The sequence below is a fragment of the Temnothorax americanus genome, unplaced genomic scaffold, assembly GCF_048541705.1.
Source record: "Temnothorax americanus isolate GAGA-0224 unplaced genomic scaffold, ASM4854170v1 Scaffold71, whole genome shotgun sequence".
Taxonomy (NCBI): Eukaryota; Metazoa; Arthropoda; class Insecta; order Hymenoptera; family Formicidae; genus Temnothorax; species Temnothorax americanus.
This window is the reverse complement of record NW_027509794.1, coordinates 366,337-392,283: the sequence shown is the minus strand read 5'-3', so window position 1 is coordinate 392,283 and position 25,947 is coordinate 366,337. Positions and strand designations below refer to the sequence as shown.

The 25,947-nt window shown below is 38.3% G+C and overlaps 2 protein-coding genes across 7 annotated transcripts in view; one reads left to right on the top strand and one right to left on the bottom strand.

Moving 5' to 3' along the window:
- The window catches only part of LOC143906470 (SCY1-like protein 2), a 62,979-nt gene that overhangs the window by 12,174 nt on the left and 24,858 nt on the right, over positions 1 to 25,947 (top strand). For all 6 annotated transcript variants that reach the window (XR_013259534.1, XM_077422587.1, XM_077422585.1 and 3 more), the window contains 6 exons: positions 21,797 to 21,917; positions 22,286 to 22,369; positions 23,167 to 23,312; positions 23,616 to 23,861; positions 24,586 to 24,731; positions 24,882 to 25,032. Coding sequence is in view for 5 of the 6 variants with exons in the window: in XM_077422587.1 (XP_077278713.1) it covers positions 21,797 to 21,917; positions 22,286 to 22,369; positions 23,167 to 23,312; positions 23,616 to 23,861; positions 24,586 to 24,731; positions 24,882 to 25,032 (894 nt within the window). In the remaining variant the exon portion in view is untranslated. The remainder of the gene's footprint in view (positions 1 to 21,796; positions 21,918 to 22,285; positions 22,370 to 23,166; positions 23,313 to 23,615; positions 23,862 to 24,585; positions 24,732 to 24,881; positions 25,033 to 25,947) is intronic.
- On the bottom strand, positions 7,663 to 13,009 carry LOC143906475 (uncharacterized). Its single transcript, XM_077422608.1, has 2 exons — positions 8,968 to 13,009; positions 7,663 to 8,703 (listed from the first exon to the last, which is right to left on the bottom strand). Exons 1-2 carry the CDS (start codon positions 9,521 to 9,523, stop codon positions 7,670 to 7,672), a joined length of 1,590 nt encoding a protein of 529 aa, XP_077278734.1. The 5' UTR covers positions 9,524 to 13,009; the 3' UTR covers positions 7,663 to 7,669.

Here is a 25,947-nt window from a genome sequence, read left to right as displayed (position 1 = left end):
ATAAGAGCTTTGCGAATACAAACAACAAGTATCTAGTTTTCTTTATAATATAATTTACATGTGGTTCCCATTTCATAGTTTGATCTACAATGACCCCAAGGTACTTTGTTGAAACGACTCTCTTAATGTCCTGGTTATTAATCTGAATAGTGATGTTTTCAGGTCTACCATTCGAATATATTCCAAAAGTAATAAACACTGTCTTGCTAATATTTAAAGAGAGTTGATTCACACATAGCCATTAAAAAATTATATTCAGATACTTATTCATTTTCGTCTTTGCCCTCTCCCAGAAGTCTCCCGTCGTTATAATCACGGTGTCATCCGCATAGGAAGTTATAGACTTATCAGGCAAAAGTGATAACAGATCATTTATATATATGATAAAAAGAAGAGTCCCAGTATCGTACCTTGTGGAACTCCAATGGAGATAGTTTTATCCTCACTGAAAAATCCATTAATTTTTACCGCTTGTTTTCTATTATTCAAATAATTTTCCATTAGAGAATAACAATTACCCCTTATGCCGTAGTCGTACAACTTGTTAAGCAATATTTGATGGTTTACGGTATCAAAAGCTTTTGCCAGATCTAAGAAAGTCGCAATTGTGCAAACACCGCTATTTAGTTTTTTGTAAATATAGTTTGATATCAACGCGAGAGCATCCTTTGTACCCTTGTCCTTCATGAAACCAAACTGCTTCCCCGAGAGAATGTCCAAGTCAACAAAAAACCTGTACATCTTCTTATAAATTATTGTCTCAAAAATTTTTGCAAAGTTAGATATTAATGAAATAGGACGGTAATTTGTCACATTGCACCTCTCTCCAGCCTTATATATAGGAACAACAACCGCATACTTTAATTTATCCGGCCATTCACCATTTTTCATACACAAATTCAAAATGTACTCTAGCGGATCCGCAATTTCGTTTACAAGTGTTTTAATGACCTTGGCACTAACCCCATCCGCCCCTCCAGCTTTGTTTTTCAGATTGTTTATTGTGTTGATAATTTCCCCTTTTGTGGTAGGGTAAAGAAAAATTGATTTGTTATTAGCTGGTACTTTTTTCAAGTCGGGCCGGTTTGGAGCTGTTATTTTTTTCAGCTAGGTTCGTACCAATAGTGCAAAAGAAATTGTTAAAAGCATTTGCAAGTTCTAAAGGCTCCTCGATTATTCTATTATTAATTTTAATTTTACCAATAAAGCTATTTGATTTAGCTTTACCATTATTCAATTTTTTCTGCAAAATTTCACAGAGACTTACTATTGTTGCTCCTTTTTTCGACTTCTTTCTTATCAAACAAAAATTTGGCTCTATTAATTACTTTGTGTAACAATTTTGCATAATTTTTATATTCACGTTCTACTTCTTTATTATTGCAATTATTTTTCCATATTTCATACAGTGTTTCCTTAGTATTACATGATATAGTAAGCTTCTTTGTAATCCAATTTTTTCTTTTTTTAGGATTTTTCTTCTCTTTGCTCGTAGATAGATCCATGATTTTTTTTATTTTATTGATTAGACACTCCAAAGCAGCATCGGTAGTAGTTATATTTTTGACTATCTCCCAATCTTCCTTTCGACTTAAACTTTGCAATCTCTTAAATTTAATTATATTAACTCTTTCAGTCTCTTTGTGTTTTTTATCAGTCGTGTCAAAAGTAACAAAAAGGGGATAATGGTCAGGAAGAATTTGTGTATACTTCACAGCTCTGACATTACTTAGATTACCTTTATAAAATACATTATCTATACAAGAGCCTCTTGAGATATCAGATGTACTTGGTCTGGTAATTCCCGTAAAAAGTGGTAAATACTTGTGATCGAGGTAATTATTAAAATAGTCTTTCGTTAAATCATCTAAGTTAAATAAATCAACATTATAATCTCCTGCCACGAAATGATTTTTAGTATTGCAATTATCTTGTAAAAATGTGTTTATAGTATCAACAAATTTCTTTTTATCTACATCATGGCAACGGTACATCGCAGAAATCTTAATATTTTTTTATTGTTGTTTAAAGATACTGTTATGTTCGTTATTTTAAAGTCATTAAAATCTTGGACTTCAGCTTGTTGACTTAGAGAACTTTCAACATATACAATAGTACCATCCGCTATATTTACGTGACTTTCATTATAGTAGTAGTTGTATCCTGGGATGTTATAATATGAGGCGTAAGGAACATTATGGGTCTCGGAGCAGATAATAACTTGCGGTTTAACTTGCAGTCCATTAATGAAAACAATGAGATTATTGAAATTTGTCTGTAGACCTCTTATGTTTAAACTGAATAGTACAAAAGCACTTTTATCAATACATTCATTAATTAACCGCATTGTTCCGCACTCCAACTCATGTGTAAAACTCGCATCATCTAAATCTAAAAAAGAATATTTGTCATTATATTCTGTCTGTGAAGAGATGCTGTAAGGGGGATACTGTGTGGAGTCGTCATTGCCCACCCGCGTTGTATTGCCCTGGCTGCGCGGAGAGCGCGTGGTAGTGCGAGAGAGGGGGGCGTTAGCCATTCCCCTTATTCAAAGGCACATTCCCCTTCTCGCCCCCCACACGTCCCCGCGCCACCGTTGTGGTCCTCGTTGCCGCTGTCCTCGTTGCCTCTGCCGCTGTCCTCGTTGTCTCTGTCTTCTTTGCCGCTGTCCCCAAAAGGGCCGGCACTATCGGCCGAATTGGATAGTCCGTGGTGTTTAAGCATCTGGTTATTTTTGCTTTAAGCGTTTTGCACTTGTCACTGTCCATAGCACAGTGATTTGTATCTCGTTTCAGATTAAACTTTTCGTTAACATAAACGCAATTTAGACACTTAAGATTATTGGGATTAGAACATTTACTCCCTTCGTGCGGGCCCGCACAATACACACAGCACTCCTGGTTTTCACATTTAGAGCCACTATGCCCATATCGCCCACACTTGTAACACGGTCTAACATTCAAATTATCATAGGCCCGACATCTCTGGTGACCTACATACACTCTGCAATTTTTTGCCCTTACACAGCTGTATAATTCCGGCGTAAGCTCAATCACGACATTTAATAACTTGGATTTTTCATTTTTGAAACTGTGGGTCCCTAGACACTCACTCTCAAAATCATGGAAATTTCTCTCATTTATATCGGCCACAATAGTTTCGAGGGATTGCTCACTCTCGATACCTGTTATGAGCATTTTTGGATTTTTTAGACTCTTCTTGTTAACTTTCAAACTCACTTCCCAGAGAGCCTGATAGCAATTCCTTTGCTCTATCTACTTGCTTCGAATGTGTGCATCTGATTGCCACCGTCCCATTCCTCCTTTCGATGACCTTGTCGACCGGCACAATCACATCACTTTGTAAAGAGCTAGTAACCTTTTTGAAAATCTCCTTTTTGTTTTTATCATTTGTCGCTTTGATTACTATGTCTGGAACATGCTTGATCTCTTTAGTTGCTGTCGTGTTAACAGCTGCAACATTCGCGTATGTGATTTTACTTGCTTGTTGCTGCTGGACAGAAACTTGTCTTTTCAAGATTTCATTTTTATCTTGCATTTCCGCGACTAGCTGTCTCAACAGCGCATTCTCCCTTTTGAGAACAGCCACTTTATCAGTATCCTGATCATCCTCTCCTTGGCCAGTTTCATCTAGGATACTCCTTGAAAGCTCATCAATTGTCTCCTGCTCCACTCTTTCCTTCTCATATCGTTTGACTTGGGCGATGATTTTTTTCGCGTCATCGCTGAGAGCCGAGTCGGGGGGTTTTTCCAATTTGTCCTCGGGTGAGGACGGTTAGACGCCTTCAGCACTGGGCTATTTGGCGCAATTGATCTATATCTACTAAAGACCATATACTATAGTCTCGTGTCTCTATCACCATCAAAGACTAATAAATTTAAATCACTCTACGCGTAGTTCTAATAAATTTAAAAATAATATCCATTATATCCCAATTCTTCGCACGAATTAAACGGAAAATGTCTATATCCTCAGTAAATTCCACCTCTCTCAGTTCGGTATCCATAATTAACCTCTGATCGTCATACTTATTACATCTCAGAATAACGTGGTTTATATCCTCATATTCACAGCCACATTCGCATCTCGCACTCTCTATATAGTTTTTCCTGTGCAATGACGCATTCAAATTATAATGATTTGCCCTAAGGCGATTAATCAGTGTAACAAAGTATCTCTCCGCACGGACCTTGCGAAACCACGGCTGTCTCGCCTCTCGGTCATAGAATGTATCAAAATAGAAAGTGCCCTTGTATCGAGCGTCATGCTCGATCGATACTCGCGTTGCCTCCCATGACTCCTCTCTCACTCGCACCAGCAAATCCCCCACCGGGACCGAGATGGTGGGGTCGGGCTCCTCCCCCGTTGCCTCCTTAGCAAGTCCATCAGCTATCTCATTTCCCAGAATGCCCACGTGTGAATAAGGAATCCACACCAGCACAATCCTCTTGTTACTCAATCTCTCAAGATTATAGATCAATATTCTGGCCTCTGTGACATACTTATTTTTGTGCACATTCAAATGGTTATTGCAAATAGATTTAAGGACAGATTGGCAATCAGACAAAATAATCACTTCGTCGCCGCTCTCATATCTTCGCGTCCATATCAGCCGCAAGACAGCACAGACCGCAAAAGCCTCCGCAGTATAAGACGAACATACATTGGGGAGACTTATCTTGAAAGCCTCCTCTTGATCACAAATCACAATACTTGCACCAGTGGCCATCGCATCCTCCCTATAAGAACCGTCGGTAAAGATGATATCCGGATTATCCCTCAGTTGGAACTTCTCGATTATCCTCTTGATCAAAGCTTGGTCAGAACATTTTTTATTTTTTCTCACGGTCCCGATATCAAAGTCCACTTTCGGAGTAAAAGTGTGGGCATTGAAGAATCCATCAAAAATAAGTGGCTTCTCAGTCGGGCCAATAAGCCTTCTCGTTCTTTCCACTTTACGCCATATCTCCGCAAGGGGGGAGAGTCTATATGCAGGTTGTCTATATCTCTTAAAATTCTCAGCCATCAACAGCCCACGCATCTTATCGCATAGGCCATTAGTGTTGTGTGCAATCGCCTTATTTGCGAAGTTAGCGCCCAGCATCAACGCACGATCCCTCAGCAGCATCACCTTGGCCTCCGCGATGATCACGTTATTCGGAGTAGAGTTCCTATAACCAAGGGCAGTGCGTATCCCAAGATTCTGGGCTCTCTCCAGTTTGAGTTGTACCGAGCACTCCCTGGGGAAGAACACGAAGCACGCATAGTCAACAATCGATCTGACGAGACTCTTATATAGCAGTAAGGCTGTGTTGACCTCCATTCCCCTTGAGATCCCACAAAGATATCTAATAATGGAGTTGGCACGGTTAACTTTACCCCTCACGATCTGGATTTGCTGTTCAAAGCTCAGCTTGTTGTCCAGCCAGACACCCAGGAATCTGGCCCCGCCACAGTTAAAAACACCACAACCATTAATGACTATGTTCATATTTCTGTCGATGTACCCGCTCTTGGAAAACTCCACCAATACAGTCTTTCTAGGTTCCAGGTCCAAACCCAGTCCCCGCAACCGCCTCGCAACACCATCAATAGCCCTCTGTAATAGTAGTCTATTTCTCTCTCGATTCGATCCACGTACATAAATCCCGATGTCATCAGCAAACTCGACCACCTCGACACCCTCCGGCAAGTCCGCACATAGACCCTGCGTGTACAATGAATATAGTATCGGGCTCAAGACAGCACCCTGCGGGAGGCCCCGATAAACAAGGCGATCCACAAATAAACCAGAATTAATTATAAATCGCACTTTTCTACAATACAGCCACGAACTGACAAATCTGGCTATAGCTGGGGGGCAACTAAGCGCAATCAATCTCCTCACCATAATCCAATAGTCCACACTGTCATACGCGGACGAGACATCAAGGAAGGCCGCCAACGTGTATTCGCCAACGCACATCGCGGACTTGATGTCCGACACAATTCTGACCAGGTTATCAGCACACGACTTACCCCTTCGAAAGCCACTCTGGGACGGACTAAATTTGTTCTCTTTCTCCGCCCACCAGACCAGGCGCTCATTGATCATCCTCTCCATCACCTTGCCAACACAGGAAGACAAGGATATGGGCCTGACTTTTTCACAGCCGACCTTGTCGATGAAAATCACTTGGTAGTTAAACCAGTCATCAGGTATACAGCATGTTGACCACACCTTGTTGCAGATCTCCAACAAGTGTTCCTTGGCCACGTCAGGAAGGGCCTTGATGGTTTTATACTCAATGCCATCAAGCCCCGGAGAAGAGTCCTTGCGGATCATCTCCAAAGCCCTAGTCATTTCCTCTCGAACAAACGGTGCATCCAACTCATCGTCAGAGCGACATCCCTTAAAGTCAAAAACCGGCTCCACACCCACAAAAGGTGGAGCAAGACAGTCGACAGAAGATTTCACGACATCCTCCCTGTTCTTAGTGGGCCAAGAGTTCCATTCTACATTTTTCCTGGCGTTCTTGAAGATACGCATAATCTTCCACACATATGACAGGCTGGTAAACCTGTCGATGCCCCTGCAGAACTCCTCGAAGCCGGTCTTCTTCTTCTGCCTGATGGTTCTTCTAACTATCGCAGTAGCCCTCTTATACGCAAGCCAGTCATGTAAACTTTTAGTAGACTTAAAAGACTTGAAGGATTCCCTTCTGAGACGGATGGCCTCGTCACATTCAGCGTCCCACCATTTATGAGACGGTTTTCTTCCATTGCAAGGAACATGCGTGGGACTGCCAGTACCTCTCCTGCCAGAGGCCGTCGCAACAGCGCTTCTAATAGAAGCGACGAAAGACGAATAGCACGCCCCCAAATCCTGCTTCAGGAGAATGCGTCGCTGAGCTATATCCTTCATTTCCTCCTTCATTAGATCGCAAAATCTATCCCAGTCCGTCTTCTTAGTAGACAACCTGTTGGTAATCTTACCATATATTAAAGGCGAGCTTCCAAACGAAAAAGACAGTGGATGGTGATCACTGCCCCAGGGATCCGTCTCCTGCGAATATGATACTCCTCCAATAATTTTCCTTGTGCCAAAGAGAAGGTCAATGTTAGTATCCCTTTGTCCCCTGACACCACTTCGAGAACAAGTGTCCACGTTCACGCACATCAGTTCCTCCTCATCCATAATTTCGTGTAGCAAGTCACCATTGCCGTTGGTAGTTGGACAGTTCCATAGGGTATTATGGGCGTTGAAGTCTCCCAAGATAATTGTATCCAGGCCATTCCCTTTAATAGCATTAAAAATCGGTCTGAAATCATGTCTATTCATCGGCTCACAAGGGTGCCTGTAAACAGCCACAATATTGATATTACAAGACAAATTATTTGTCTTGACGCACACAACATCATACCCCACCGGCAAAGCAACTTGTACTGGGATTTCAGAGAACTCCACAGAATTGCGCAGAGATATGGAAACACCACCACTACCCAGTCTGTTGGCGCTATTTACGGATTTAAAGTTAGAGAGAGTAACCCCTCGTGGACCCTTACATCTTGTTTCTGTTAAAATCACAATGTCATACTCCGAAGCGTGTCGGGCCAGTTCCTCCTTACAGCTACGATATCCTCTGCAATTCCACAAAAGGAGCCTGAATTATGTTTTCTCGTAGGAGGGAGTCAGTCCCCCACCATTGTAGCTCTGCGATCCATTTCTACGATATTCCTCCATATTCATATCTTTTTTGGCACCGTACTCAGCACCGCCCCGCACAGGGGGAGAAGCCTCCCGTCCCCCCCTGGTCAGTGCCTCAATTAGGCCCATCCTAGCCAACGGAAATTTCTCAATGAGAGACATCACACTCGCGACAATCTCGTTCACCGCAGCCCCCCGCTGCACCGCTTCATCACCAACCTCACGACGCACCACCTGGGGTCGAGGAGCTCCTCGGTTACCAGATAAGGCCAATCCTCTTCTGTCCGTCGTAATTTCTTCTTCGCGGCTATTAAATTGGGCAAAGTAGTTGCCAATCCCACTTGAAATAGGTCTCGCTCTGCTTCTAACCCTCGGGGGGCCACTATCCGCGTAAGAAAATTTACGCGGTGCTGATTCGCGTGTCTCAGGTATCATAGGCTTCATCCTCCGCGACGGCAACGCCGGCCAACTAGTAGGATCCATCCTGCTGTCCACAGGCCCATCTGTGGGCAGAGACCTTCCCTCCACCAGCCTTCTCGCACTGTGGAAAGAAATATTGTTATACGCCATGGTTTCATTTATATTCCTGTTCCTCTTATACATCGAGCAACCACGAAAAGTTGATTTGTGCGGACCATGGCAATTGAAACATCGCATAGGTTTTATACATTGACCATTCCCGTGTGATTTTTTTCCGCACACGATACAGCGAGTGTCACTTTTACATGCCATCTTAGTGTGGCCAAACTTAAAACAATTGAAACATTGTTTAGTTTGCGGGATAAACGGCCTTACTCTGAGGTTAACGCAGCGTTGGAAAATCTTCAAATTCCTAATATTCCTCGACTTAAATGTAATCATAATGCTGTCCGTAGCCGAGAGAGACGCTGTTCTTGTAGCAACATCCCACCTTCTTCGATACATTCTTTCTAGACTTAATATATCCGCCCTATCCTGTATTGCTTCCCAGAGCTCCGGGATACCAGCCGGCCAATCTGTAACAACGCCCCTACTAATAATAGACCGTTGCGCAATATATGCTTTTATTTTAGAAATTCTCAATTTTTCAATAATACTAAGCGCGCGGTTGGCCTCCATGGCATTAGCGAATTCCACCTCAGCCGAAAAGTGGTTAAGCATTTCCACGGCAATGGGACAAATATTCGACTCAGAAAGGAGCATCCAAATCTTTATTTCATTCATACCCTTTCTGGTAGCGGCATGTTGTGGCTCAAGCCTAACGATAATCTTAGCTTTACCTTCGTATTGTTCGTCAAACTCAGTATACCGCTGGAATTCCGGCTTGTTTACACACTTCTTCAGTCCTTGTTCGCTTACTATATATATCTCCTTTTCGATCCTCGGAATGAGATTCACGTCTGTACCACGCCGCTCGCCGCCGCTGTTCACGTGATCGCCCACAGTTACAGGCGTACGCTCGTTCTGACTATTATTATTGATATCTTCGTCTATCGGAGACGTCGTCACACTCTTTTTATTTTTTATATCACAGTTTATAGAGTCACCCCTATCACAGTTCGTATTGTCCACCCCCAGCTCGTTCCCCGGGGACGACGGCACTTGCACATCCGTCGAGTTTTCTTCGTCATTAGTCTGACTCACCGAAGTGGCGCGTTTTTTAGTAATCCCGGCCATCATCATATCGAGCCGGTCGTTCAACGGTAAATTGTCTCTAGTGAAGTCGTCAAAGCATTCCTCCGAAAAACTCGACCTCTGTCTCTTATTACACTGTGACGTGTCCATCGACACGTGCTCACCATCGCCAGCATCCCTCGGGTTCACGAGGGTATTCATCCCTAAAATATCGCTCCCCCTCCGAGAGGGGAGCTATCAGAAATATCTAACACCCGCCCGAATAAGAGGATAACCCCGGGGCAACACGGAGAGACAACACGACACCGACTATATCCTAGCAGCTATCGATATAAAGGTATAGAGCGACTCGCACACACGTCCGACTCGTGCGGCGGTCCGAGCCGAACTCCTCCGAGAGCCGAGTCGTTGACTTTGGAGGTTAGGTTGACATCACCATGCTTACCGCAAATAATAAGATTCTTGGTAATTTCCCGAGCTCCCTTTTTACGATCAACACAGGAAGAATGAAAAGCACTTTCACATATTATGCACAATGAAACACCAACATTCTTCCTCGGACAACACGTGAACCTTAAATTCTTACACCAGCTTTATCAGGAGGGTCCTTCTCCGAACCTGCCATATTGATAATATATAAAAACAAATGTCCTAACTGACTGACTGACTGACTGACTGACTGACTGACTGACTGACTGACTGACTGACTGACTGACTGACTGACTGACTGACTGACTGACTGACTGACTGACTGACTTATCAACTGATTGACTTATCAACGTCCAGCCCAAACCTAGAACCCCTAAAAACCTATAGAAACATAAAATTCGGGGAGTACATTTCTTCCACGTAAGCATCCATAAGAAAGGATTTTTAGAAATTCGACCCCTAAGGAGATAAAAAGAGATAAATGTGTGTTACAGTATCAAAGCATGAGTATCAAGCTGTGTTAAATAAATTAAAACACAAAATTAAATAAATTTACAATCAAAATAAAATTGGTTTTTATTTTGTTTTTTATTTTATTAATTAAAACTAATGACACAGGTTTTTAGTAAAATAAAAATAAAAAATTATTTTACTTAAAACCTGTATCGCTAGTTTTAATTTAAAAAATAAAAAAAGAACAAAATAAAACCCAATTGTATTTATAAATAGAGAAAATGAAATGTAATGGAAAAAGTACATGATCAACTTTAGTTCCCAAAAGTGTAGATTTCAGAATGTTATTTGAGGCGTAATGCGATATGGAATTTTCAACGAAATTAAAGTAATAAATAAAAACAATTTACGATTTTTATTGCTGTGCAAGTTTTATTTGAAGCGTTTATACAGATTCGTGTGCAAAAAACGATAAAATAGAAAAAAACGAACAAAAATGCTCAATTTTTCTTTTTCTCTTTCGATATCTCGAAAATTATCGATTGTACGCCAAAATATCACTGAACGTAACTTGTAGAGCGGGAAAAATTCTATAAAAAACACCTTTTATGTTACTTTTTTGCGTCAATAAAGTCGGAAATCTTAGCGAAAGCGTTCGGTGCCGCGTATCGACGTAACCAGCCGCTAACGCGATGACGACGACTCTCCACTTTGAGGCGCTCTACAAGGCGTAATTTTCAACAAAATAAAATAAATAACAAATAAAAATTGTAGGTTTTTTTACGCTCTACAAGTTTCATTTGAAGCATTTTTGCAATTTTGGACGACAATAATGAGTAAAAAGAAAAAAACTAATAAATATCTCTCTCTCATACTTTTTTATTTCTCTTTCTCGTTCGATGTCTCAAAAACAATCAATCATACGTAAAAATGTCATACGACATCATTTATAGAGCGTAAAAAAAGCTTTAAAATGAGCTCCGATTCGATCTTGTAATTTTATTAGAAACCGAGTTATCGCGGAAAAACCATTTTTTCACATTTTTTACTCCCGTAAAAAAAGCAAGCGGGAAACAGAGGTCGAAAACTTGAGATTAAGCTTTTCTTGAGCCCCCCAACACCCCCCCAAAGAAAAATCCTGGGTCAGAATTATGTCTTTTATAATCAGTTTTTTTGTACATAGTGATTGGACTATAGTCAAATTAAGATTTTTGGATGAAAAAATTGCCGGCAAGCTGGAAATTGGTATACAGGTTTATTTTAGTGTTTTTTTAAACATACTAAAAGTCCCCATACATAGAGCGTGAGCCGGCTGCGCCATCTTAAAAAAAAGAGTACAAAAATGGGTTTTTTGCGAATAACTCGGAAATTATTAGTTTCACGGGAAAGAACGTTCAGAGCGAAAATGTAGCTGATAAAATTCCTCGCAATTTGGTTTTTTGTAGAACTTTGTACGACCATTAGTTCCCGAGATATATTTTTTTGAAGCATCGGGCAAATGAGGAAAGAACTGCTTCTTTGAGCGTTTTTTCAAAATATCTCAGTTCTGGCTGTCCAAAAGTAAAAAATGCATACAATGAAAGTGAAAGAGAATTAAATTACCTACAAAATGCATTATTTATGTTATACTAATATTTCTGTAAATATTACGGGTTAAATAAAATTTTGACTTTCGGAAATTATGAGAATAAATACTTCCTCACAATATAAGTCGGAAATGGGTAGTCCTACGTAAAAAAATTGTTAAAATCAAACAGAAAGGTTATTAAATTTTCATTATTTTGGTTTTGACCAATTTGCATAACACTAATAGTATTTTTGATATCCGTAAAAGAAACGGTTTTTAGGTACACTTCTCAAAATGGCGGACTTCCGAGTTATCTTTTTTTAAAAAATACACATGTTTCTTGAAGTTTATTAAATTATCTTTAAAATTTTTTTATTTGACCTTCTCATTATACATGATGTAAGCTTCCCGTTGGTCTTTGGGTTAAATTTTTAAGACGGGTAGTATTCGAGATATAGGGCGTCGAAAGTGGCCGCAACAAATTTCTGTTTCATATGCAGAGGCAAGCACACAGTGCAAGTAAAGGATGCATATTTATTGTTAATATACTAATAATTAAACCAATAAAAACATAAAAAACTGCGTACATATAACCTAAAATAACTCGGAAATCCGCCATTTTAAGAAGTGTACCTAAAAATCGTGTATCTAAAAGGCATAATTGAAATGACAATTTTTTAAAAACTTTCATTTCAAAACCGGTTCTACTGCAGGATCACATACATATGCATATAAACTTTTGAAAAAATGTCGATATTATTTTTTCTAAAGTAATTTTATGTCATGTTTTGTAAAAAAAAACTATAATAGTAGGGGAGCTAGCTCCATTTTTTCGTGATTATTTCGGTACTTATGAAACTTTTTGTGGTGATTCAGAATGTTATTTAATGATCAAAGCTCCGGGGACTGACAAAAAAGTGGGGCGCTTTGGGTGGTATAGCCACTCACTTATTGCAAAAAAATTTTTTTTTTCAAGTCATTTCGGTATGTCAGTCATTTTGCACCATAATTCTTTGATATATTCTATGACTATTTGCAAATTGACTGACAAAAAAATGGGTCGCTTGTGAGTGGTAGGGCCGCCCAAAAATGTTTATGTTACGTTGTTACGTTATGTTTATGTTTATATTTATAACCTTTATAAACTATGGCATCTAAATGTGTTTTTTGTGGTCGTGACGATGACAATAAAATACGTGTTTTTACTAAAAAAAATATTTAAAAAAAAATCAGTAGTCAAACAATCATATTATGATTTTGAAATAATGTTACAGAATTGAATGACGACCTTTCTGAGAATGAAGATGACCTAAATGATTGTGATAAAGAAGAAGAAGAAAAAGATTCCTATAGTTTTTTTATTTATTTTTTATGATGATGATTCAATGCAGCTATTTTTCATTAATGTTTCTGTTTTGATTATATAATAAATGACCATAAAAAAAGATATTGGCTTCAGTTTACAATGTACTTATAGTATTATCTTAACGGCGCCTTCTGCGCGTTTACTAAATTAACGTAATTCTTGCTTTAATGGAAGCCGGATTGACCCGTATTATTTTCTCCGAAAGTTATTCTACAATAAATGTTACTTTTCATTTGTTAGCTGACTGAGTTAATGATTTATGTGTCACCCCGCCGGATATCGCGCTGCCCTTCATCAACCCCGTCCTGCTATTAGGTCGAGTTAGCCGATTTCTCGCGCACCAAACTTATTTCGTCTTGCGTCTCTCTTTAGTTTTTCGCGATTTCGCGGACGCGAATTTACGCGTCTGGCGCCCAGCAATCAAATTCGGTTAGTGGAGTGTCGGAGGTGCGACCCAGGTAGCAAGCACTCGTCATTTTGACGTCAATATTTGGTCATAATTGGTCAGTAACGTCATTCGTCGATTAAGTGACGTATATTTAACGTCATGTTTTAATACGTCAAAAAGACTTTGTAAAATGACATTATATAGACGTTTAATTGACTACCCAAGTAGCAGACAGTCGTCATAATGACGTGATTCTTACGTCATTTTATGACGCATATGTTACGTCATTTATTCCTAAAGTTTAACGTAAAAATGACATATTTTTCACAGTATTTTTCACAGGAATATTTTTACATTTATAAAGTGTTTCGTAATTTTATGATTGACGTGGTGAATTTATGGTATAAGTGGATCTAGTTGCGTGTGTAATTATAGTTTTATGACAACTACTTCATGCAGTGTTATAACTATCAAGAAGATATTATTACAAGATTTTTGAACACTTTAAAGATGTACCTGTTATAGACAAGTACAGTTAATAAGGAAGCATCAGGGTGAGAAGATCGTCACTGTCCACTGGATCATCGAAGTCAAGCGACTCCGACGCGGTACTGTACTAGGATGGGTGGGTGACCGCCTTGAAAGAGCGGCTATATGCACATGGCATGTAACGAAACAGTTAAAAAAGCTTTTTTTTCTTAAATAAAGAAAAAGAACATATTTTTATAAACGTTTATTAAGTAGACATTTTAAAATTTTAATTTCATAAAAAACATTTCTAGAAACCGGTATGTCGTACATTGGACCTATTTTTGCCGTTAATAAAACGTCAGGAAATGACGTCTTTGGAATGTGACTTAGGACCGTGTAAAATACGTCATTTTTACGTTAAACTCTAGGAATAAATGACGTAACATACGTCATAAATTGACGTAAAAATCACGTCATTATGACGACTGTCTGCTACCTGGGGAGAGAATCGTCGGAGAGGCTTATCTATCATCCTTCTCTCCTTCCCCCTTTTGATTTGTCACATGACCGGGACCGCTCCGGGAGTGAAAAAGATGTGACAAAATTTGGCTGTACTTTTAATTATTTATTTGTGTATAATGGAAAGACAATAAGAATTAAAATGAGTCTTGATGATCATCAATGGTGAATTCAAAGAAGGAAAAAATTCATAAGTCGCAAACTGTGGAATTTACAATATTTTATGAGGGTTTTGGGACTCACTTTTTTGTCAGTCAATTATGCTAATAGTCATAGAATATATCAAAGAATTATGTTGCAAAATGACTGACATACCGAAATGACTTTTTTGGGCGGCCCTACACCCACAAGCGACCCACTTTTTTGTCAGTCAATTATGCTAATAATCATAGAATATATCAAAGAATTATGTTGCAAAATGACTGACATACCGAAATGACATTTTTGGGCGGCCCTACACCCACAAGCGACCCACTTTTTTGTCAATCAATTTGCAAATAGTCATAGAATATATCAAAGAATTATGGTGCAAAATGACTGACATACCAAAATAACTTGAAAAAAAATTTTTTTTGCACAAGTGAGTGGCTATACCACCCAAAGCGCCCCACTTTTTTGTCAGTCCCCGCAGCTTTGATCATTAAATAACATTCTGAATCACCACAAAAAGTTTCATAAGTACCGAAATAATCACGAAAAAATGGAGCTAGCTCCCCTACTATAATATATTAAGAAGTTTTTAACATAAACAAATATTTAAAAAGCTATATCTCTGGAAGTATTCATCACAGAAGGTCAAATAAAAAATCATTTTAAAGATAATTTAATAAACTTCAAGAAACATGTGTATTTAAAAAAAAAAATAACTTGGAAGTCCGCCATTTTGAAAAGTGTACCTAAAAAATGTTTCTTTTACGGATATCAAAAATAGGGGAGACCGGGGCTAAGCCGACAACGAGGCAAACTTGACACTAAGCTTTTTGCCAATTTAAATCTATCGTAGAAACTTGCCTTTCCTACTGTAAATGCGTCTTTATGTGCCAGTATTATCAACGGAATTTGGTAACATTCTGAGTTATAGTGTAATTTTTAACGCGACATAAGTGTTTTTGATAGTAAAAAGTAATTTTTCTGATCTCTCTGAACTTGGCACACCATACCTAAAAATCTAAAAGTTTTTTTAGAGTTCTGACTTTCTTTTGAATAGTTCTAGAGTTCTAGATAAGCATTTTAAATAGTTTCGATGATTAATATTACAGAGAATCGAATTTGAAAATACATAGTTTTTATTTTTAAAATAATTGAATTACTGGAAAGTGATTAAAATTTCTTGCAAAACTACGTGGAAAAGTCGCAAAAATACGATCCGGTCGGAACTGTTATCTTTCTTAGATAGGTGTTACAGTTTGGGCACTGGATTTTCAGAAATCGATTTTTTGCTTCTAATTGCTAGATCTATTGATATATTTGATACAGAACTGTAGAACTATTGTAAAACAAACTAGAACTCCGAAGAAATAATTAATTTTCATGATTTGGTGCGCTGCGTGAACTTAGCGCACCATATTTTCAAATTCAATTTGTTTGTAATTAATCATCGGAACTATTTAAAATGCTTATCTAGAACTCTAGAACTATTCAAAAGAAAGTCAGAACTCTAAAAAAACTTTTAGATTTTTAGGTATGGTGTGCCAAGTTCACAGGACCTTTCAGCCCGCGCTCGTTATTCGTTAAAAAGTTATTAACAAAAAAAGTTTGGAAAATATAGCAGCTATTTCGAGTATTGGAAGGCATAAATGACTAATATACATATATGTCGAAATAGTTCACGCATACACTTTAAAACCGATCACGCCGTCGGCGTATAGATTAGTGACGCGCTTTTAAAGTATTTAAGTGTTTAAAGCGCGTCAACTAACCTATATCTGCACCTAGATATGCTATATTTTCCAAACTTTTTTTGTTAATAACTTTTTAAAAAACAATGACTGAGGGTTAAAACCTTCTAAAGATCACTCAGGAGAGTGACCTTCACAACATAAGTCAAGGTCATGGTCATGGTCACGGAAGGTATACTTGTGATTTCCGGGGCCTCCCCAAAAAAAGCGCCGTGAGAGACATTCGAGGGGGTTTTTAGTGGGTAAAGTCCCACACAACCGCCCTCCCCACCCCGGAAGAGGGGGTATCCGTGTGGATTTTTCTCCGTTATAAAAAAAAGGTCAAGGTCATGGGAGAGTGGTCACCTCTATACTACATATATATATAATTACCAAAAATAAAGTAAAAATAGATAAAAAAAATAGGTAGGGTGCATATTTTTTGGGCTCCCCCGATTGATTATCACTGGCGGAGTCACAACAAAGGTTTTTACCAAGAAAACCGCAAGAAAATATCAAAATTCGGAAAAAACCCTATTCTATAGAATTACCGAAGTATTATTTAAAAATTCATATTATTTATTTTTAACTTTAACACTGTATATCTCAAAAACCAGAGCAGTTAGCCCTATAAGAGGTATATAATTTTTTGTTCAGCATTAAAAGTACTACCAGAAACCATCGTCAAATTAAGGCGCCAGAGTTATCGGAATCTTGCCTAAAAATGTCGTTATCACATATCCTAAGCAAGTAGAACTGCCAGTAGTACAAGCAAGTAGTATTGTTTTTTTCGCAAGCAGTATTACTTCCGGTCGCAACGTAGTCGCAAACAGCAATCACAAGGTTTGATCAAATCCAAAATTTAGTCTTTGCGATTTGTGACAGGCAATATGAGCGTCGAGGTCCGTTGTCATCGCATTGAGCTCCGTTGTCTATTTGGCTTGCTCGCTCGTAAGTTAGAAAATTTTATTTTAATAATGAATGATTTAAAATGGATTAAAGATGTATTTCTGGACGCGAACGTTCATGAAGGTGATGGCAGAGACGCAAATTTTGAATTTGATCAAAACCTTACAATTGCTATTTGCGACCGGAAATAGTACTGCTTGCGTTCATGCGATTGACTGCTTGCGACTAATGCAGAGTGACTTTACAGCACGAAATTAGATATAGGGAGTAGTAGCAAATAGAGGAAGGCAATTTCGATACACGAGTACGCATGTACGACCGTGACATTGTGCGTGTGCACGGAATCGTAGCGTAATAGACGCGATAACAGGGTCGCGTTGCGGAAAATTAAGTCGAATCCGAGCGCATGCGTGCAGCAATGAGGAATGGAGAAAGAGAGAGAGAGAGAGAGAGAGAGAGAGAGAGAGAGAGAGAGAGAGAGAGAGAGAGAGAGAGAGAGAGAGAGAGAGAGAGAGAGAGAGAGAGAGAGAGAGAGAGAAATTGATTGATTGAGCTTTATTAGCCTTCTCGGCTATTTTTTACATAAAATATATTTCAATTAATTTCTCTACATGAGGTACAATATATTCTTTTAACCTACGTTTGAAAGTTCAATTCTTTCGCATTGCTTAATTTTTATCGGCAGGGCGTTATACATGTTCAAACCTTCATAAAATATACTTTTCTGTGCGCTTCTCGTCCTGCGATATTGAATTCTAATATTCTCAGTCTGCCTCATTTGCCGTCCACTCACATCTCCTACTATTTCTATCCTATTACTTAAATGTTTTGGCATTATGCCTCTTACTATCTTAAAAATAAAAATACATACATTGTACATTAGCCTCTGTCTTACATTCATAAACTTAAGGGTTTGCAGCATTAATTCTACCTTTGTATATCGCGAGCACTGCAGTATGACTCTCATGGCACGGTTTTGTGCCACTTGCAGTCGATTCAGTTGCGTCTCACCCATGCCTATTAACATCGTTGCGCAATATTCAAAGTGAGGCGCTATGATAGACTTATACACAGTACATCGAGTGTACGCCGATATATCATTTCTTATTCTATTCAGAAAACTCACTTTTTTCCCTATTTTCTTTAACATATAATCACAGTGATTCTCCCAACGGAGTTTACTATCGATCATTACACCCAGATGTTTCACTATCTCGACACGCTCAATTATAGTTCCATCCAAACTTTTTACTATTATGTTTGTTTTTATTTCTTTCCTTATACTTCTAACTATCATATATTTGGTCTTATCTGCATACATTTTTAACATATTCACATTCATCCATTCTTCAAGTATACCGAGCACCATATTTAGTTTTATTTCTAATTCCTCACAACTTTCTCCTGTTACACTTGCGGTCGTGTCATCTGCAAATAATCTAAATATACTTCCCTCTGGACAAACTTTAACTATATCATTTATATATAAAATAAACAATAGAGGTCCTAATACTGATCCCTGTGGCACGCCATATACTGTCTCAATTATTTTAGAACATATATCATTGAATCTAACTTGTTGCTTTCTATTACTTAAATACGATATTATCCATTCCAGTACCACTCCTCTTATTCCATACTGATATAATTTTTCCACTAATCTTACCCTATCTATTGTCTCAAACGCTCTCCTAAGATCCAGGAATAACAACCCTACCATTTTTTTCTCCTCAATTATCAACTTCCATTCCTCGATAAAACTTTGAATTGCTGTCTCACACGACTGCTGTTTCCTAAATCCCGATTGGTATTCGGTTATTATTTCATTGTCTTCTAGAAATTTTTTCAACTGTTTTTTTACAAATAACTCTAATACTTTTTCATATATCGGTATATTGATCGGTCTATACTCGCTCGCTTTTTTTGGTTTGTTTACCTTTGGTATCGGTATTATCGTGGATGTTTTCCATCTTTCTGGAAATTTACCTGTCCTAAGCGAATCATTTATTACCCCTACAAACTCATCTTTTATCACAGGTAGCACCATTTTCAGTATATTACTATTTATTCCTTCCTCTGTTCCGTTCTTTCGTGGTAGTTCCCTAACAATTTGTTCCAGATCACTTGCACTAATTAGCTCAAAATTTTCCATAATTCCCTCATTCTCGATTACATAAGTAGGTCTCCTACCTGTGCCTTCTATCCCCTTATTACCAATAGATTGCACAATGTTGCTAATACTTTTTACATAATATATATTAAATTTATCAGCTATATTGCATTCTTCTATGTCTTTTAATATTTCAAAATCTACATTATTGATGTTCTTTGAACCCCTTTGCTCACCTTTAATTAATTCTTTCAAAGTTTTCCACATTTTTGTAGGATCACTCCTATTATTATCTATCATATTCTCATAATATTCTTTCTTTTTTGCCCTAATAAGTTTAACTACTGCATTTCTTTCATTCTTGAAAAATCCCCAGTCCTGTTCTTTACCTGAGCTTATTGCTCTACTGTGAGCCTCATCCCTTCTATCTGCTGCCATTCTAATTTTATCTGAATACCACATTTTCCCTTCCCATATTTTCAGAATCTTAAACTTTTTTTTAGGTGCTACAGTATCTCCATTACACTTACTATACTATTAACAAATCTCTCCGCCCTTATACTTATATCTAGCTCTTGACCTTGCTCAGTTCTTTCTTCTATTATTCTAAGAAATTCATCTACATTAAATTTACTATAGTCCCTGCCTCTAAATTCTTTATATTTATTTCTCTTTTTATTCATAATAGATTCTACTTTTAGCCATGCATGGTCCGTTATTTTCGGTTTCTCATTCACTTGTACCTTTATTTCTTTATTCGAAAAAATTAAATCTATCATCGTTCGACTATCTTTTGTAACTCTCGTTGGACAATCAACGTATTGCCTCATCCCTAGGTTTTGCATTACCGTTAATAATTTCTTTGTGTAAAATGAATCTACCATTATATCTATATTAAAGTCCCCTATCACTATACAGTCATACTTTATTATTAGATCTTCAACCGTATCTTCCAAAAATCTCACAAAATCGCCATTTGACGCACTCGGCGAATGATACACTACTGCTATCATACCTTTATACAAATTTTCTCTTATTTCTACCACCACGCACCAACAATTTGACACTATCTTTTTCTTATCAACTATTTTAAATTTAATATCATCCTTAACATATATATATATAACAGTACTCCTCCTGTGTTTCTATTTTCAGCATCACATCTAACTGTACTATACCCCGGTACATTGACCTCACTATCCTCAATTTCTACAGTTAATCTAGTCTCGGATAACGCTAGAATCGCAGGATTCATCCTCTTCATAATCTGATGTTGAATTTCATCCTTATGCGCCAAGAAGCTTTGCGCATTCGTATACCAGAGTAATTCCGCTTCTCCCTGTAGTTGCTATTTTGCATCTTCCCAGCCGGCTCTTTTTTTCTCTTTCTCCAATACTTTCTTAAATGTCGGACATTCCGAATCCAGCGCCTCGTGTTCAACATTTATCTTCAAGTTGTACGTCTGATTCTTATAGGTACAGTTTACACACCTCTTCTTCGCCGTCGTACATTCATTCGCATTATGATTTCCTGCACATTTATAGCATGTTTCCTGTTTCGTGCAATTCTTGGCAATATGGTAATAGCCCCAGCATTTAAAACATCTTCTAACACTAATATAATTAAATATAGGACACTTTCGCCACCCTAAATTTATTTTTCCTCTGTTTATTAGTGAATTATGAGTGCTTTCATCCACTTCAATTATTACGGATCCTTGCTCAGTATCTTTATTTTTTCCTCTTAATATTTTCTTCACTAGGTGCATACAGGATTCTTCGCCAATTCTATTCTGCTTTTTGAGGGAGGGAGGGAGAGAGAGAGAGAGAGAGAGAGAGAGAGAGAGAGAGAGAGAGAGAGAGAGAGAGAGAGAGAGAGAGAGAAAGGAGAGGAGAGGAGAAAAGGTGGCCAAAGTAAATTTTCTCAAAAACGAGTTTCTGGTTGTAACCACGCGAAATCAACTCCATTATAACGGTGCCGCTCTTCGATGTAGCTCACATAATAGAATGTATTACGAGGGGCGTAATAGAATGCTTAATGCTGTCAACCCTCTCAAACCACAAGCCAGACTTGCGCCGCCGCGTCAAGTAACAGCGATCGCGTTCCGCAACGCAGTTTTTATGACCCAAATTCGAAATTATGAATTTTGCGAAAAGTAATATCTAAATCTATTAAATCTTAAACAAATCTATTTGCTCATCTATTACGCAAAATAAACAGAAATTATTAGAAGCGTTACAAAAAAAACAAAATTATTAAAGTTGCGTAGCATAACATCGAAACTGTATGAGACGTTGCTAAAAATAATATTGGCATGAAAATGCAGGGGTGCGGTCCGAATAATTGCTCCAGTTAACATTACGAATCCTTTATTATTCCTTGCAGATCACCGAAGCCTTATTATTTCTTCATGGCAACTGTAAAGTTCTCCATAGAAACGTTTGCCCGACGAGCATTATTATCACAAAAAGGGGCACGTGGAAGTTGTCGGGGTTCGAGTTTATCGGTGAGTCTAATCTCATCATCCTTCGTTCTAAAGATAGGGACAGTAATCGAAGTTTATCCATTTTTAGTCAGTATTAGCCATTTTTCATTAACTAAAGTAGATATATATTATATTACGATTCGCTTCGAATAGCCTAAAGCTAAATACGACGAAGCAATTTGTCGATAAATAAATATACAATATGACAAAACTCTATATTAGCAAATTTGAAGTATATAAGAATAATTAAATTAAAATTGAAATTATATATATAAATCGATTAAAGGTAAATGACGTATTGACTAAACGTGATATCGAAGGCTAAGAAAGACAGATGCGCGCGATGCTTTTACGCTGCGGTTTTAGTCAGAATGTGTTTCATTTGTTAGAGGGTGCTAAGGAGATACCGATAACCGTGCACTCATGGACGAAGCACGTGCCGAAAATGACTCAGCCGAATCTCGATTACATAGGTGAGACACCGCAAAAGTCCGTCGTTAGCACACGCCCACGCTGGGAAAGCTGCTTCCAGTAACGCTGTGTGTTTTACGAGGCCAATTAACATGGTTAAACACACACACACACACGTTTTCGATCCCTTACCAGAAGAGTAATAAATCTCGGTCCTATAAATAAAAATAGCTTCTCTACAATATACGAAAATCTCGTGTTATAGTACATCTTTATATAAATAGAAATTCTCTTTAGAGATAGAGATAAAAAAATCAATCTCCGCACAATTGCGAGATACAAACCTGTATTTAATATTTAACCCGACAATTTGTTTATCCTTCCGCGTTTTTCCGTTGCGATTCTCGTATTGAATAAAACAACCTTGTATTTAACACTATACACGCAACAAAAATAGAAATCTAATTATACAGTTGTTACAACAACGTAACACGAATTTTTTTTTATAATCAAAAACACTTGATCAACTCCGATCAAACGTAAAATGGTTAGCTTGCCAACCGAGTTCTATGTGTAAAAAAAAATAGACTCGCTGACAAGAAAAAAATAAATTTGGTAGCGTCAACGGGATCACGTTTATGCGAAAAACTTTATTAACTCCCAACTATAGCGATAAAACGGACGGCAGCTTTGCATCCCGCGGTTTCAATTGAACCGTATCGAACTCTACGAAAATTATCTGGAATTGCTTTCCGCACGTGGCCGTGCAAAACAATTTTCTATTTGCATTGTTGATGATCCTTCTCTCGCCCCGTCAACGAGGGATTTGTTTGTAACGCGGCCGCGCAACATGTTGCAGCGCCAGAGATGCAGCAGAAAAAACTTGCAAGCTTCTCCAGCGACATGTACAGCCTAGGCATGACGATATGCGCGATTTATAATCAGGGCCGGCCGCTGATACAGGCGAATCACAGCTGCTCGGATTATTTCAAGCAACTCGAGACCGTAAGTTAATCCAGCCGCGAGACGCGGATGAGACAGTTCTCTTCGAAGCGCGCGAAGAAATCACGAATGATCTTTAAAAACACTTAACTCTCGAAAGACACGGAATCTCTCTTCGATTTCTCATCCCTCTCATCTTGGAAAATAAACTCCGACCCTTTCAGTCGCACTTTTTCAATTAAGTTACAACTTCCTTTTGCATCGCTGTGTATAGAACTTGGATCACACAATTTCGTCGAAATTAAATGTCTGATCGAAAAGTAAAAAAGCGCAACGCTGAAAAGATTGTCGCTTTTTTTACCACAGCTTGACGATCAAGTCGCCGTTATTTTGCCGCTGATACCGATACCACTTCGGGAAGCTGTGACGCGACTCTTGCACAAGGACCCGAAGCAGAGGCCGACCGCGCAAGTTTTAACTATGATCAAGTTCTTTCAAGACCCGTTTGTGCACGCTCTGCAATTTCTCGATGTCAGTAAGATGAAGGACGTGCATCAGAAGGAACACTTTTATACAACAACTTTGAGAGAACTCTTACCATATATGCCAAAGGTATGCGCGAACATAACGCGTCATGATATGCGCCGTATATGCTCAGAATTGAGCTTAGGGTGAAATAGAATCAAAGAATTAAAAGGAAAAAATATATCTAAATAATGCTAGCCTTAATTCTGATATAAATCATAATTGTTTATAAATGGACGTTCTTTTGAGATCGATATTATGCTTATTGAAAATGCCTATATGAATCACAATTTTCTCCATTTTAATAACTGTAATCCGCTTTCTGCTGCTAATTATTCTACTATAATACTTCGTTTTCCGTGTTTTAATGCACTGAGAACACCGAATAAATCCAATTTTGAAAAAATCCAATAGATTTCCGATAGATCAAGAGACACGGTAGTGTCTCGCGCCAAGTATACGCGAAGCGAGACCGCACCGTGGATCTTTTACGCGACGCAACGAGTTGCAAGTACCCGAGATTTTCAGATCGCGATAATTATAGAGACGCGAAGAAGAAATGTTAGTATAAAACGTTAGTATAAATGTGAATGTAAATGGAATCTTTGGAGTGGAATAATGCAATGAATTTTCCAAGATAAGAAAAAGTTGATTAGCTGTGCTCTTTTTTTTCAACACGTTTAGTTCGTCGCATTATTTTATATTTATATTATACACATGTTACGATGTGTTCGCTCTGTGATTCGATTCACCCTAATCGTACGTAGCCGCGAAATGTCGCGTGTCACGCGAGCGTTTTCCGTTTGTGCAGAAACTCTGGTATCAGCACATCTGGACATATCTTCACGCTGAGCTACAGACGCAGGAAGTGCTGTCGGCCGTGCTGCAGCCCATGCTGTACATCGTCCAGAGCAGCACGAAGGAAGAATACGAACGGATCGTATTTCCCACGCTTAAGTATGTATTACACAGAACAAGAGCAGAAATGAGCGCGAGACTGCGCGAAATAGATCATGTCTCATTTCACCCTTTCTTCCATCTCTCTCTCTCTCTCTCTCTCTCTCTCTCTCTCTCTCTCTCTCTCTCTCTCTCACTTTGCTCCCACAGACCTCTCTTCACCAATCGAAAGTCGATTCAGGGAACCGTGACCCTGCTGGAAAATCTGCACATCATCCTCGAGAAAACGCCCCAGGAATACGAGCGAGAAGTGCTCTCGATGCTATACATGTCTTTCGAAAACTCGACCGTTCAAGTGCGAGTAAGTAAATAATCGATCTCATTATCAGAGCGACAAAAAAACACTTTTAAATACCGCCAGATTACTGTTATTTATCCATAAAATAAAGAGCAATTCAATAATTGCAAAAACCAAACTCTGACATTTAAAAAATTGTGTATTCCAATTTACACCTATGTGAACTCAGCACCGACTTTCATAAAAAAAAATTTTTATATGTGCATTTGATTACGTTCGGTTTGTACCCGATTTTACCACATGTTATTTTGTTTGTACCTCAAATGGGTGAAAGTTACGGGGGGTTAAAAAATCATCAGCACTTTGAGATACAATAATCTTCAAAATGCCATTCGATTAAGCATCGTTTGTACTCGTTTGTACCGCTTTTTATTTTGTTTGTACCCTCGCGGGGGTGGAATTACGGGATATCGAAAATTCATATAAAGGTAACATTGTCATTTTTAGAGATATTTTAAATCCGCAAGCGGGTGCTGTTTCGGAATCGTTTGTACCCGTTTGTACCACCAGCAGTTTTGTTTGTACCCTAATAGGTACATTTTTTATTTTTTTATTTTTTTTGCTTATACTTTTTAATTTTTTTATTTCAATACATATTATATAGAGAATAATTAAAACATTTCTAATACCTCTGCTTCCTCTTTAGCTTAATTTTATCTAATACATTATTTAATACTTACAATCACCCCCTTAAGGTGGTCCTTTCGTGAGAACAAGTATTAGATAAGTACCTAAATTTGATATATGTTAAATATACAGTAATAAGGGACATGTGTACGAAAAATCAAGTGAGGTTACCGACACTTTACAAGAAATAAGTCATTCTAAATGTGCGTTCGCGGAGCGTGCCATTGTCATTCTATCCTTGTTTACATCTAATGAACGAGAAAGATAGAATGATGCAAATCGCCACGGCCA

Excerpts from the sequence above, each read along its gene's own strand:
- LOC143906475 (XM_077422608.1), bottom strand. The coding sequence starts at position 9,523 with ATGAATACCCTCGTGAACCCGAGGGATGCTGGCGATGGTGAGCACGTG. Across the intron at positions 8,704-8,967 it reads GTTTGACGAACAATACGAAG|ATTGGCCGGCTGGTATCCCG; the intron begins GTAAAGCTAAGA and ends GCGTTGTTACAG.